Below are 16,167 nucleotides of genomic sequence, written 5' to 3'. Positions count from 1 at the left end.
CTCAGAAATGGATCTTTTAATCAAACACAGTTACTAAAATCTTCATGTGAGGGAGCCTCCTTACTAAACTGCAAGCGAACAGGCAATTAGAGAGGCAATATTGTTGGGCTAAGAGTTCAAGCTGATGGTGAAATAGTTAAATAACATTCGGTAAATCCCTGTTTGGCCCTTGGCTTATTCATGGCTTATTTTTAACTTACATAGACACAGACCTCTTTTGATGCAATCCCTCCTTCCTATCTTTCACTCACAGAAGAAATCAACACAGAAAATAAATAGAAATGATATTAATAGGAATTAGATTTTACCAATATGATAGTTCGTTAAGCCAATTTGACACTGAAACTTTTTTTCAAAAAAAGTTTCTCCTACGTTATCCATGATCATGAGCTGTTTTTCCCTAGACTAACACTGGGAGGTATCAGTCTGCCCTGTAACCCCAGAAAGCAACCAGAGAGGACAGGAAAAGACATGATGATTTGCAAATATATTTGGAGCCCTCGTACTTTTATTACCTGTTCAAAGTGTCTATACTTACAGAAGTCTCCAAAAAATTACCTAAAGGATGCAACATGTCTTTGAATGCCTTTATCAGGCTCATCCAGGGTTTGTTTATTTAAATTTTACTAGTTGGTTAGAGCCTAGGCATCGTTAACTTGAAGAATGCTGTCTGGGAGAAAAGATAACCTCAAAGGTTATGGTTTACTGCTGTATAGGGCAGATGTGTATCTAATCCAACCGTCTTATTCTGACATTCCTTTACTGAATAGCCCGTAAATATCCAGCTCTTCAAATGCTCCTTGAATGAGCCTTCTTACCTTTCTAGATACCTCATTCATTAATAAATTGAATAAAATCTTGGACATATCTTCATTTTATGTTTGCATGAGAGTCATGTTTTCAAGTTTTTGCAAACTGGATGTTAAACACCTTGGCTATTGGTAATTTACGACCGGAAGTTTCTAGTTGGCATTAATGATGCATGGTGAGCATGCAACCTCAAACTACCAGGCTTGGCTTTTATGATTTCATGGTACAGTTGCCTCATTAGTATTGGCAAGTAGTGGAAATTCCTGGATAAAATAATTCTACTCAATAGACAAAGCAGGTCACCACCATCTTGGAAATAAATTGAAGATCATTTAATTCATCACCTGCATTTAGATGACAGGGAAATGAGGCTCAGGGGGACTAAATGACAGACAGCAAAGACAGGGCAAGAGTTTTCCTCACACACTCGCCTTCCTCAAATGTCCCAATTTTCCTCCCGGCCCACCAGGAAGCTCACATTTTCTGCTTTGATCTTATGTCATAGGTCATTCTTTTCAGGAAAGATTCTGGAAAACAAAGATCATTTTCAAATATAAGACAAGGAAAAATTGATAGCAGGTTCTTCTAGAATGGAAATGTTTCTAGGTGTTCAAAGACCAGGAATTCTGGCAACCCAGAATGAGAAGTGTTTTCTAAAAGACTCTACTCAAATAGCAATTTTCAGTTTTTACTTTTTGTTGTTATGATTAGTACTTTCAGTTTGCTCCTGGCTATTTGGGGAGAAACAAATTACTTGATAAAGAAATTACTCTGTGTATGTGGGGTTTAGATGATTAAGTTCAGATATCTGAATTATTTTTGGTAATTGGAAATATTTACAGATGTGGCTTAAAAAGGTAGTAGAAGAGAAAAAGGTTGCTCAGAGAATGTTTAAAGTTGCATTGTCCTCGGACAAGAATGAATGTTTCTAAAGTTTTACCCAAAGTTATGTGGTTTAATAATTTAAATAAATGTCTAAATATTGGATTTGCATGTCTGAAATGAAAGCCCAGAGAATGGGGGGATATTTCTCACAAACACGGACTCTGTCATTGCCCGCCATGTGCATTCTTGGCTGGATCCCTGTTTATTTCCTCTTTGCTTTTTGATGTGCCAGGTCACCATACTGACGCTGCACACCCAAGCCAAACTTCTCGTGCCTGTGCCCAGGAGGACCGTGCGGGCAGAGGAGGCAATTGGAAGCAGAGATGGAGCATAGCTGCAGGGGCTGGCGCGAGACCCCGTGGAAGGTTAGCAGTGAACAAAGTTCTGTCAAAAAAAATCACATTCTCCTACAAGTATCCCACCAACGTAGGTTTGGCCTCATTCTTGGGACTGTTCTGCATGGGTAAAACAAATCTTGTTCATAAAACAGAGTGATAGATTGAAACAGAATCTAGAGCGTATGAATACATGGTGTTTCAACAGAAGATATTCTGATACATGAACATCTTGGCCTTTTTGCCCGGCTGAAGTTGAGCCATCCAGTTCTCCCCTTCCATGTGGGGTGGAAACTGAACTCTAGATGGAAGAAGATGCTCCTACTACATAGTTCCATAGCAATCTGGATTTCCCCCATTATGCAGCTTGTTACCCTTTATTGGAATTGCCTGTTAGTCACATTTATTCTCTATTGGATTATAAACTCCATGAAGGCAGAGATGGGTTTAGCTTGTTTATCACTGCATTTCCAGAGCCTCATGGTAATTATTAAATATTTGACAAGAGAACAGATTGTCAAGAACAACTATTTCTGAAGTCAACAGATACAAGATAATACTGAAAAAAGAAACACTTCCATTAAAAAGTCCTATAGGTCCTTGCCTGCGGGAGTGACCACTACGTTGGTGCTCTGGGGCTTGGACCCTGGCTAGCCAGAAAATAAAGCTCCTCTTGTGTGATTGCAAAAAAAAAAAAAAAAAAAAGTCCTATACAAGCTGTTCCCTGGCCCTCTTCTAACAACCTCTACTGATGCTGTCCATATTGTTTCTTTCCTTCTAAGCCTCAATAAATCTGTCTCTGGGAAAGAGAGCTGACCAAGGCTAACAGCTATGAGTACATAACTAAGAACACACCTGTCTCCTACAAGCCACAGAGTTCCAGGCATCAGTGAACAGGCTCTGGAGGTATTTTGGGGTTCAGAAGTCCTTTGTAGGTTCCCTGGAATTAATGCCTATAGTCAGGTCAATACTTGGAAATATGAATAAGGACAAAACCTTCACTGAAGGCAACTGTTAAGCATGATACTTCCCTAACAGCTCTCATAGAGTTTCTTAATAAAAGCTCAGAGAAAAATGATGCCACATTAGATACTGCAGGTAGGGTAAGCCCAGAAAACCAAGGGATGCTGAGATCCAAATTCTTCTACTTTAGGGAGCCAGGACTCTGACGGAGAAAAAGGTGAAAACTAAGAAATCAGGCAAACACTGCTACTTTTCCTACCCTGTATTCTAAAATCAAAAAATTGCACAAAATCCACCTTCTGACGGGAACACAGGAAGAACATAGTTCAATGGCTTCCTGGGTCAACAGGAAGAAGACCCTTGGTGTTTTTGTTATTGTTTTAGTATGGCATGTTGTTGTCAAGGTTGTTTTCTGTTTGTTTAAAATTCCATTTTCTTAAAGAAGCAGAGACTACAAAAAAAATGAAGAATCTTAAAGATTTAGATAATAGGAAACATAGTTCCTAACCAATATTATGAATAAGGCTAAGCCTCTGCGTTTAGGTCAAGAAAAAATCTTGGCACTTACTCTAACATTTCCATCCCTCCTTCATGCTCTCCCACTGTCATTCTGCAGTATAAATACACACGCACAGGTTTATCCATGAACATCAGGAAGAGAACTAAATCAAACTAGCTACACATGTAGGGCGAGGTTATGTATTTTATTATAAATGTTCTTGGAGATATGCATTTCAACAAGAACATTTAAATGATATATTTTACAATTGTGTCTATATTGTAAAAGTGAAGTAGAGTATATAAATTAAGTCCGATATACTCACCTGATATAACCACATCCTTGTGTCAACTATAGTTTTCCTTCAATTTACCAAAACATTTATCTCAAATCTCTACTTAAATTTTCAAATAGATACAGTTCCAAGTTGTGACATTCCCTGAGAAGACTGGAAGACTAAATTTTGAGTCATGTCCAGTAATTACAATATTTTACCTAGTATCTCATTGTTGTCAATTAACTGTGTGTTGAAGTAAAAATTACCATCACATAAAAACATTACTATCTTAAAATTATTCTCTTCTCAAACTATTATCATTAAAACTGAATCTCATCACTACAAATATTTGAAAGAATTCTTTTTCTTTAAGAAATAGCCATTGATAAAATAAATTTATTCAAATTCTTTTAAATTTTAGCAAATATTGTGAGAAAGATATGATTATTATGACTATATTTGCGGTATTAAGTTATTTAGACACCATACACCTGGTGACTGTATAAAATCGTTTTAATAGAAATATTTTACCTTTCTATATAATTAATTGTTAAATGACATTTATTTGAAATATCAGTTTAAATGTGAATTTTTTCACATGTGATTTGAAATTTCATTTCAAGACATGATTACAATTCTTGATTTTACTTCATCAGTGTTTTTGCGTTTGTGCAAAGACACAATTTGATGGTGAGTACATGTGGTACTTGTTTTTCTATTCTTGTGTTACTTCACTTAGTACAGCGTAATGTCTCTTCCCATCTCTGATAGCACATTCTCAATCTTTTTATCTAGCTGGTAAAGTGCAAGCTACTTTTTGTTATATCCCTTGCTCTAGTTTTGTAAGGGGCGGAACAAACTATGCTGTACCAAATAATGATCAGTTGTTACTATGTGTCGGGTAATTCTATGAATTTAATGAGAATTGTTTCTGAAAGGCTTGGGCGTTTTAAATAGTTCACTCACTGTTAGAAATAGTGCATCAATTTAATTATGCCTCTAGAGGGCGCTCTGCATTCAGTTCACATAGAAAGTGTCTGAGGCTCATTTTTCTTAAGGTTTTCATTTTGAATTTTGAGTTTAGGAAGGCAGGAGCTAGAGAATCTGTGGCGTACATGTGAGTAATAATTATAGCTCATTTGTTTTATTTATTTTTAAACTCTTGATAAAAATTATTTCTTTCATTTTCTTTTTTTAAAATATGGAATACTTCACAAATTCGTGCTTCTTCCTGGTACAGAGGCCATGTTAACTCCTGTGTATTCTGTGTATTGCTCCAATTTTAGTGTATGTGCTGCCGAAGCGAGCACAATTATTTCTTTTATAATAAAGTTTTTTCGAGTTGCAAATACTGTTGGACATTCATGTAATAGATTTACATCAAACAGCTTTCCTCTTATATGTAGAAGTTTTTCAGAAACAGTACTAATAAACACATAGAGTTACCCCACACATAATAATAACCGATCATGATTTGATTCAGCATATTTTGTACCACCTCTAGCAAAACTAGTGTGAGGGATCTGACAAAAAGTGGCTTGGACTATATCAACTAGATGAAAAGACTTGGAATGTGCCATCAGAGATAAGACATAACATTGTCACATGTAAGTTGGTTTTATAAAAAATTGCAATAATCCGTATTCTTTCTTTTCTTTTATGGTGTTCATATGGATGTGAAAGTGATGAGCCTGGAATATCTTTTGTGACCAAAATTAGTAAGTACTAAAAGAACTGATCAACTATAGGATACTTTCAACATCAAAATATATAATAATGGGAATGTATTGTAACTCATCAAATAAAACAGGAATCATTGATTTATACTGATAAAAACTTTTCCAATAAATATAAATGGGTATAAGACAAAGCTTTTCTTTACATTGGAATGCCTACCAATAAATGTAGAGAACATTATGGTATTAGAAAATCACTATCTGACAGCCATCATGTAGTAATTCAAATGAGAAATATCAATGGATGTTAAAACTGGTGGCTGAAAATCTGATGAGAAATGGGATATTTACATAATTTCATAGTCCCCCCAAATCTTGGTGAATTCTAAAGGAAATACTAAGAATAACTTCACATTGGAGAATCTTGGCAGATACCATCTTGATCAAATGATTGAGGTTAGAATCCTCTGTAATGGGAAAAATCAAAACTGACTGAGAGACCAGCAAAGTAAAACTGTTATTTGGTATAAAATTGCTGTGTTGTTCTTCATATATCTTCTTTACAGGATTGAGAGGCATGCCTCCCATGTAACTAGCATTTCAGAGATAATCTACCCAGGCAGATGGCATTCGACACCAGAAACAGTGACCAGCAGATGGGTAAAGTGACACTGTTTTTGTGAGTGATGATAGAATGTGTGGGAAACAGTCGCACTCTACTAAAGAAATGGTAGTTACCCTCACGCAGCTGATGCTTGTTGAAATATGTACAAACACACAGATTTCCTGCCCAGGCTGGTCACAGTGAAGGCAGGATTTATGGAGCCAGGCACTGCACTGAACAGCACATGATTGATTTCATTCCGTCTGCTGAAGGCATTCTTATGGTGGAAAGGTTTACCTCGGTCTTACAGTGGAGGAAACTGAGACTCAGAGATTCTGTAATATGCTCAAGGTGACCTCTTAGCCTTCAGGATTCAGCCAGAAACAAATGACCCCTTTTCTATGTTCAGGTCCATGATACTTCGTTTTATAGCTTTTTTATCTAAAAATAATGCTGCACTAAAAATCTATTTTAAATTTGTGTTTATAAATTGCTGAAGGTAAAGAATTAGGACAGATTGGTGATAACAGTAGGGGTAGATATTTGTATTTTTTTTCTATAACAAATAATAGATTTTTTTAAAAGATAGTAAAATAGAAATAGACATACTCAACATTTGTTCTGGAGGAGCTAAAAATCAGGAATTGGTACAGAAAGTAATTGTGTGTGGTTGGCCAGGCTGTGGAAATCATAACAATGAAATTTGGAATTCTAGCGAGATCTGGAAAACCAAGCAATCTGTCACACTTTTTTAAATCGAATTATAAACTACATGAGATATAAAGTATATAGCTTTGAAGTTGAAAATAATTAATAATTGCTTAAGAATACACATTCATACATTCATAAGTATAAATATCTAGCAAAGTAAAGTCTCAACAAATGCTGGATGAAGGGATAATAAGCACTTTAATTTTTTGTATAAAGATTTTTATAATAATTATTATAATAATAAAATTTTAATGTAGAAAATTTAGAATAAAATCATAGTAGATTTGCCTCTATTTTCTTTATACTTACATACATATTTTTTAAAATTGAGATGAGGGATATATAATGATGTGTTTTACTTTTTCTGATTAATGTACCATCAGATCATTAAAATAAATAAGAAATAAGAAAATTCTTATTCTACCAATGATCCGTTTTATTAATATAAAAAGATCCATGTGTAGAATAAAAATTCAGTTTAAAGCATTCACGAACAAACACAAATAGACTTGACTCAAAATCTTAATAAACTTTTTAAAAATACAATGTGTGAAGTACACCAAAGATGGGCAAAAACCAACTAGAAAGCAGTGGGGTGATGTAAAAGTTGCACTCATAAATGACAAGCAGATGGCTGTTAAGAGTTAACAGTAAGGGTTTTGGTCTTACTATTAAAGGCTTTAAGTATTCCTACACCAGTACTCTCCTTAAGAATGCCTAAGTCCAAACTCAAGTACTCATAGGATCTTTTCGAAAACCAGCTAGAGAGCTAAACATAAAGAAAAACTTGGAAATCACCCAAGAATTCTGAAGGAATTTGAGGGCAAATTTAGAAATCTTGCTGAAAATATGTTAGCCACCATGAAAGAGAAATGAAGATTGTTGATACTGTACTTGTTAATAAAGAGAGCCCTATAACAAACTCAAATATCTTATTAGTGAGCACTGGATTGCCATGATATAGATTCACTGCTATAAAAGTATTCTAATCTGTGGAAATAACAGTTTCTTGCTGAATGAATACACATGTGAAACCTTCACTAAGGTTATAGGCAAAGGCAATTTAAATAATTGAATAAATATGAAAATATTTGTTATTAAAAAATAGATTCTGGAAAAGAATTAAAGGGTACAGATAACAGACATTTCTGGGTGAGTATAAATATTTTATTTTAATTAGGGATCTGGGCTAGGAGAAGTTTCATTCTTGTTTTTTATAAATTATTGGAAAGATAAACAATGATACTATTAAGACTTTTCAAACCAAAATACTAAAGCAAAAGAAATAAATTACAGGAAAAGTGCACAAGTTTATGGGAAAAGGCTGAAAGGTCACACATGGCTTCATTGTAAAGAATTGTATTCAAAGAAAAAACCCAGAACAAATGGATTCAGTATTTGTGGCCTAAACTTTCAGTTGCAAAGAGAGTTACAAGGCATTGTAGATTATTTGCTTAGAAATTACCCTTACAGAGATACATGATAAATCTTTAAAATGACTGGATTTTATCATTCATTCAGCAAATAATTATTGAACACCTGTTTTATGCCACATACTTTTCTTGGTGGTTGGCATATTATTATATCAATGAACAAAACAGAAGAAAATTCCCTGCTCTTTTGGAGCTTACATGTCGAAGTTTCTGTTAAAAATGACAAAGACTGTAACATTATTCTTCCTCCCAACAAATCTAGAGTGTTCTTTAAGAAGTCACGTTCTTTAATAAACATGTCTTGGAAGATCTAGTGAAGGTCAACTCAAGTATCAAGAAGATGAATTGCCTCTAAATAGAGTTAAAAATTAGTATATCTATTTGGAAAATATAAATAGGTTCAAAGAGAGTGTTAACAAAATCATGGAATATGTTATGGGAACAACCCTTCCTCTCAAAGGTGATTATTATGGTCTGAGTTGTGACCCATGAGAGTATCTACTGTTTTATGTCATAAAATATACATAGAGCTCTAAGGTATTTAAATTTTTTTAATAAAAAGAAGAATTATGGAGGGTAATGAGAAAGAGATTGTCTTTAACATGTAAATCTTTTAAAGAGATCTTTTGGAAAGAGTATAGATCCTCTTTGATGGCCAGAGATACAAAGCTGTAAAAAATTAAGAGGAAGTTTAGTGAACTTCTAAAACCAACCAAGCAAGCAAACAAAAAGACTTGAGAAAACCCAGATGCAGCATGGCAGGCCCAGTTGAAAGTGTTGAGAGGAAAAGAAAGAGGAGACAGATAGTTCAAAGCAACAAAATACAAAACAGAAGAAAATGAGAAACAAAAATAGAAGATCTAGAGAAAAATCCAGAGAAAAGGAAACCTGAGAAACACCCATGGAAGTGGTGGTGGCATCACCTCAGGGACCGGTAAAAGATGAATGTTGGAGCTAGGAAACGTTTAGTGACATATTTGTAACAGCTGCAGGGTACGGAGCTTACAGATATACCTATAAAGCAGGTTGTGACTGAATCATGTTTTCATTTAAGAGTAAAAGAAGTCAGCATGGGCCTGTGAGAAAACAATGTTTCTATACTTCTACCTCAGAAATCCCCTCGTCTGGCAGAAGTGGACAGGCAGGAAAACAAGGACTCCAAAGGCCCCGGTTAGAGGAGGGGTCAATGAACTGGAAAAGGCAGTGGCAACTGGGAACTTTGATTAAAGATTTCAACCCATGACCAACTGAGAGACGTGAGACCGGGCTTATCACTGAACTGATTTTTATCTCCCAAACCCCCGTACTCAGCTAGAACTGACCGTGTGTGCCAAACTGCAACAGCTAGAGAAGAGAGACTCCAAGAAGAGAAATTCACAACATCCAGAGGTGACCATTCCTTTGGTTTCCTCGGGGAAGAAAAGAAGCTAAGGAAACATAGCTTTTTGAGGTGACATCAGAGCAGGTCATTTGTCAGGGTAGCTACCTGAGCACCTTGTGTGGGCTGCTGGCTTAGCAGGGAAGGTTGGGACCTGGCCCATTATCTAGGCAGAACTTATTATAGGCTAGTGGTAACCTGGGAACAGTGTCCCTCTCCAAAGCCACTGTCACAGGCAGGGCCCTTACCTGGCAATACTGGGATGGCATTTGGCATTTCTTTCATTGTTATGTTGGGACATCGTGAACACTTTCACTGGTGTCCTTTACCACTCCCAAATGGACACAGCCATGCTGAAGGCAGTTCCTCTTGCTTTTGCTCTCACCGGATAGATAACACCAACCACACCTGAGAACGCCAAACACTGGGTTTACTAGAACAACTGAAGCAGAGTTTTGACAAAGAAGACACTACAAAAATTACAAATTCCCTTTTGCATGGTCTTAAATTAAGAAGAGGAACATTGACTGTCCAAGATTTCTCAAAAACTCTAGTAGGGCCCTCAGCAGTCTTTATTTAGACCCAATTTCTCAAAACTGTACCTAGTTAGAACTTGCCAGGCTCATGGGGTTTTCCACACTTCTGAGCAACGTTTTTCATCTTTACGCAGAGTTTTGGCAGTTGGCAGCTGCGGGGTCACTGGCAGTCTCTGGATTCATAAAGAGACCCCTGAGCGCACACACCCTGGCCAGCAGACGCTGCTGTTGGTAACCACCAATGAGCTGCCATCTTTTCCTATGATAGAACAATCTAGTGCAAAGAGAACTGTGGCTGCCACTTACTGTCAAAGTTATCGATTCAGCTGATCAGAGAGTTGCTGCCAGCAATTAGGCACCTTGGCTATCCTTTCCTCAACAGATGTTTTGTTGGTTGGTTGGTTTTTATTTCAATTTCCTCAGAGAGCTTTTTGTTCGCAGAGTTCTGGAACTCCAGCCCAGCTGGCCATTCAAGTCCTCTGTTCAGGACTCAAACAAAACTGTCCTGGAAAATGACTTACCAAGGGTAGAACGAGACCCGAGGGAAGTGTCGCAAAGCGAAACTGGCTCTTTGGATCCGCCGGGTGAGAGTGAAAGTAAAGGTCACTTTTTGGTGAGACACTCTGAATGTTAGTAAAAGTGGAACTGTGTGCTAGGGAGGAGAGTGGGAGTTGAAGGTCGGGGGGAAATTTGGTGGCTACAGTGACTCTGATCAGCTTGTGAATGGACTCTATGCTATGTCGCTGGACGCTTCGATGAGTCTGGAAGGGTAGGGGCAAGAAAGGAAGTTTTGAGGTGTGAGGAAAGTTCAGAAAACATAATCAAATGTTCCATGAAAGGCAGCAATGGGGTGGCCGTGGCGACACTTTATTTAGTGCTTGGCAGGACCACGGGAGGACTCGCCACAGAAACCACAGGACGTTCCGTGCAAGACGGCCTGTGCTTGCCGGCCGGCTGCTCAAAGAGCAGCAGGCTCCAGGGTGGAACATCTGGCTCTTAGGCATCGTTTTGTGTCTCATGTGTTTAAAATTAGTTTTGAAGAATTATATTGTGTGCCTTAAAATCAAACAAACAACCCCCCCCCAAAATAAAAGACAATAGGTATTCCAAACAGAAGACAGAAATAATAGTTCTTCCTCATGAGCATCATGCCTTTTGCCTTAGGCAAATTTAGAGCTGGAAGCCCAACGCTGCTTCGTGCAATACACATCCACCTGTTCTCCAGTCCTTGTGTGGTCGTGGGAAACGCCCCGGACCTGGAATCGGAAGACCTGGATTCCGGATTAACTAACTAGCTAGATTCGGGCAAGTTCTTAGCTCATTCATTTGCATATTAATTAATACATGCATTGATTTATTCAGTGGCTATATGCCAAGAGCCTACTATGTGCCTGAGGTTCCCGTTTTCCTCATATGTAAATTAAAGAAACTACGCTAGATCAACTCCAGCGAGGAAATCATATAATTGAGTTTAAATGTCACACTTTTTTTGGCGTATTGAGATAAAAATCTAGGTCATCTGTCTTGATACATAAACCTATTTATCAGTTTATTGGACCATGTGTTTTCAAATAGTAGCCTGCTTTATTTTTTCTTTATTGAATAGTTTCATATTATGAAATTATTAAATACACCCACTTTAACAAGTAAATATTAGAGAACATAAAAGACAAAGTTAATAATATTCTTATTCTTCTTTCAACTCCATCCTAGTATGATAATTAGTATTAACACCAGTCTTCCATAGTCTCTCTGTGCTCATATAAGTATAGTATATGTACTATATATACACACGGTATGTGTGTATATATGCACATATATATGCTGTTTTTCTTTTTTTAATATAAATATAATCATATTATATATTACTCTGCTAATTATTTGATTATTTTGCATTCCTGAAAAACATCTCTGAATATTCCATCAGGCTCATACATATTGTTCTAGTTATTTTAAATAGTCAAATAATATTTGAAAATTATGAATGCACCAAATTTATTTAATCATTTATCTATGATGAAATATCCAGTTGTATCTATTTACTTTTCTTTTTAATGTCACTACAATCAATGCATAATAGAAATACCTGTCTAGATATAGTCTTACATGCTGGTGTTTTATTTACATAGAATGGATTTACCAAAGTTAGATTTTGGGGTCCAAGGTATGAACAGTGAACCTTTCAATAATGCTTCCAGATTATTTCCTAAATTGGTTTTAATGATTTTCATTTCTATCAGCTATACGTAAGAATTCTTTTTTTCTTACAATTGAAGTCAGCCTTCGATGTTACTAATATTTTCACCAACAATGGATATTCCATTGTTGTTTCAATTCATATTTTCCTACTTACCAGTGATGTTGATCATATTAAAATATGTTTGTTAATCATTTGCTTGTTCTCTTCCATACTTGTTAGTCCTGGTTCTTGACTGATTTTTCTTTATGAATACCTTATCTCTTTCCCATTTGTGGTAGTTCTTTGTCTAGTTAGCATTTTAACAGGTAATAGGTGTCGTAGAAAAACTACAGAGCAACGTCAGTGGGATCAGGGCCGTGGGGTGTTGGCGGGGGAGGTGAGGATTGCAACTTTAAACGCAGTGATGGAAGCTGGTAGGGCTCATGGAAAGGTGACATTTGTGCAAGGCTTGCAGGAGGTGTCGGATGAGCCATGTGGCTCGCTGGGGAAAGAGGATTCCCTGTAAGGGTGGCAGTGCAGAGACCCTAGCTAGGGCTGGAGCTAGCCTGGTGTGTCCAACGCCCAACGGAGAAGGGAAATCCAACTGGAGTCGAGGGATATGGAGGGGACAGCTAGCAGGAGCAGGTTGTGCCACGAAGGCACAAGGCAGCAGCTCCAGGAGCCCTTGCAGGCTTTGCAGACAGCTTATCTTTTACTCCGGGTGGACAGAGGAGTGATACAATGCGACATACTTGGAAAGGTCCCTCTTACTGCTAGGTTTAGAACACCCCATAGGGTGAAGGCACAGAGACCATTTAGGAAACTACTGAATTTCTGTGGGCTCCGCATGGTAGCGGTTTGGACAGAGTGGCAGCCAGGGCTGCAGAGAGAAAAAGTAGGATTCAGGGTGTAATTTGGATTTAGCCACTAAGAAGGGAAAGGGAGGAGAGAGCAAAAGCTCAAAGATGCTTTCAAGTTCTTTTAGACTAAGCTACTGGAGAAAATGAAGTTCCCCTTTATTGAGACAGGGAAGACTGAAAGAGAAGCAAATTTGGGATAGTTAGGGAGGTGAGGAGTTTTGTTTTCTGAAGGGTTTTTGTTTTGTTTTGTTTTGTTTTTTGAGACTCTTATTTGGGATGTCTTTTTAGACGTTCCTAGCAGACATACTGAGTAGGTAGATGAACGTGCAAGCCTTAACCAGTGTAAGCCTTTTGCTAAACACTCTACATGTGTTACCTCACTAAATCCTCACCATAGCACAATAAGGAAGCCATTATTATTCCCTGATCCTCAGGTGAGTTAAATATGATGATAATCAACTTGTTCCTTAAACGTAATCTACAAATTATTATTCTCACAGGCCATTTTATCATAGATAAACTTATTTTTCTGACCTTTTAAGATGCAAATTTATTTAAAGATGTTGGAATGTTAGATTTGGATATATCTTGGTTTTTTTTTTTTTCTTCTTGTACTAAGCACCTGAGGAGCTATCTAATTTTGTATTTATGAGGGTTGCCCTGACCTTTCGGTTCAAACTAGAAATAAATTTAAGTATTGACTCCAAAGGGCAAAGAGCGAAGAGCAAAAGAGGTGGTTGGTAAGAGGAAAATCTTTTCATTGGAAAAGAACAGTCATGGAAGGTCATGATAGTGAAAACATGGTATGTGTGGTCTGAGTTTTTTTTTGTTTTGTTTGCTGTTTATTTTTTTGCTGCTGTTAACTACTACTGGAAATTGAAGAAGAAAGATGAGGGAACCCTGGATGTTCAGAGAATTGTTCAGAAATGCACGGAAAAACAGCCTTCAAAGCAGTGAAAAACAATGGTCCGTGATATATTTAAATCTAAAGCATAAAAAAGATATTAAGCTTTGACAGTGGTAAAGCAGAAGCTTCTAAATCAAAAAGAGTAATTATAAGTCCCAGGAAAAATCAAAGAAAATTCCATGAAATTTAAATCTACTCAAGTTTGGAAGAAACCAGGATCTGTGAATGAATAATTTGTAATTGTTGAATGTTAATGAATTGGGCAATTCTATGTAGCTGCTATGTATCTTTAAGTCTTACTCTCTGTTATTTCATAAGTTTGGTGATTTTCTAAATTGTTCTATTTAAGTGCTCTAACACTAGTTATGGTCAGAGTGAATGAAAACACCAAGAAGCCCAGATTTGGGGCATAGTAACCACTCAGAGGAGAAGGGCAATTTAGACAAGGAGACTAGAAACTGTGGGTGATATGAGAAAAAGTATGCTCTTTGTCCCTGTCCCTTTGTCCCTGGCACAGAACTCCTAATATCTTTGGAATGTCCTAGGTGAGGAACGAATGTCTTTTGTTGTTTGAACTACATAGTCCCCTTTGACCACATTTAAATTTATGCTAATGAGGCCTCTCAGGGTAGAGCCCATAGGTAGCTTCAGCGTGGGGGGCACCAGAAAGACCAATCAAGTGAGCAGAGGGTGGGAACTTTGAGTCCCACGTCCCAGCCCCCAGGGAGGGGGCGGGGCTGGAGCTTGGGCTGTAGAAAGTCTGGAACAGGAGGTCTGAGAGCTTCCAGGGTGCTAACACCCCAATGTGTGCCAGTGGCTCCCCTCCCCCACCCCCCAGCCACGCCATGCCCGATGCATCCCTTTCCCCTGGCTGCTCCCAAGCACTATGCTTATAACAAACCGGGTAAACATGAGTGCTTTCCTGAGTTCTGTGAGTCCTTCTAGTGAACGCCCAGATCTGAGGAGGGGGCATGGGAACCTCTGGATTCACAGACAGACAGCCAGAAGCACCTGGACTTACAGCTAGTGTCCCAAGTGGGGACAGTCTTGTGGGACTGAGCTTTACCCTGCAGGTCTGTGCTAACTCCTGATGGTGCCAGGATTGAGCTGAACTGTTGGATACTCAGTTGGTGTTGGAGAACTGATGTGGAAAAGACCATGCATTTGTTGTCAGAAAAAAAAAAACATCGCACCGGGTGTAACTGGTGCTTCTATGATCCCAGGCAAGCTACATCATGTATAGAAGGAATAGTGAGCCCAGAGGAAATGAAAAGCATCAGATTAGCCATGTAAACTCAGACCAATAAAGTTCTGGCAAGTATTGTGTATATTTGTACCTCTGAAGCTCCATTAAACAACTGTAGAAGATTCAAGATCCTCCACCCTTTAACTCCAAATGGGGTGAGATAAATATCAAATACGTTATTTTATTATGTGATTTTTTACTCACTCACTCAACAAATATTTATTGAAGTTTACTATGGGCCAATAACTGTTCTAGGTGCTTCTATAGTATATTTCTTATTGTAAAAAACTAGTCATTGGCACCTTTTTTTGGTCCTGTGTAGAGTTGTACCTAATTTTACATAACTGTGTCTAGGTAAAGAGAAAGTTATTAAAATTTGAAATCTTTTTAAGGTAAGCCATTTTTTACACCATACTTAAACTGGTTGGTTTAAATACATCTCTATGATGATTGAATGCTTACTATGCATCAGGGGCTCTATATGTATTATCTTATTTAGTCATCACGACTGTTATTATACCTGTAAGGAAGATAAGAAAATGTAGGTTTTAGAGAGATTAAGTGACTTACCTAAAAAGTGTGATTGGAACTCAGGGAGTCTGACTCAAGAAACCACACTCTTAGCCAGAATACTGATTTTAAGGGGCGTCATTGAGACAGTGGATGGCCTTTACTCCTAAATAAATAAGAACCTCTGCCATCAGCTTAGCTCAGAAGGGTAGGTGTGAGTTACCCTGAGCCATTGATGAGAAGGAATTTCACCATCCTCTAATGACTTATACCTGATAATAAAAGGATATATGACCATGAAGTAGAGGTGAAATTGTCCCGGCAGGTGTGAACAGCTCTTGGCCGAAGGAAAACCCGA

General features: G+C 37.6%; 1 protein-coding gene and 1 pseudogene across 2 annotated transcripts in view; both read right to left on the bottom strand.

Annotated features, from left to right (window-relative positions):
* TNIP3 (TNFAIP3 interacting protein 3) overlaps window positions 1-10,055 on the bottom strand; it is a 59,073-nt gene extending 49,018 nt beyond the window's left edge. Inside the window, exon 1 of one of the 2 annotated variants that reach the window (XM_012745866.3) lies at window positions 9,820-10,055. In XM_012745866.3, the coding sequence (XP_012601320.2) occupies window positions 9,820-9,872 (53 nt within the window). In that variant the 5' untranslated portion in view covers window positions 9,873-10,055. The remainder of the gene's footprint in view (window positions 1-9,819) is intronic. The other variant, XM_020283947.2, reaches the window with a different exon arrangement.
* Window positions 4,965-5,079, bottom strand: LOC142864962 (uncharacterized; annotated as a pseudogene).
* Window positions 10,056-16,167: the final 6,112 nt, after the last annotated feature.

The sequence above is a fragment of the Microcebus murinus genome, chromosome 27 (assembly GCF_040939455.1).
Source record: "Microcebus murinus isolate Inina chromosome 27, M.murinus_Inina_mat1.0, whole genome shotgun sequence".
Classification (NCBI taxonomy): domain Eukaryota; kingdom Metazoa; phylum Chordata; class Mammalia; order Primates; family Cheirogaleidae; genus Microcebus; species Microcebus murinus.
This window is presented reverse-complemented; position numbering and strand designations above follow the sequence as displayed.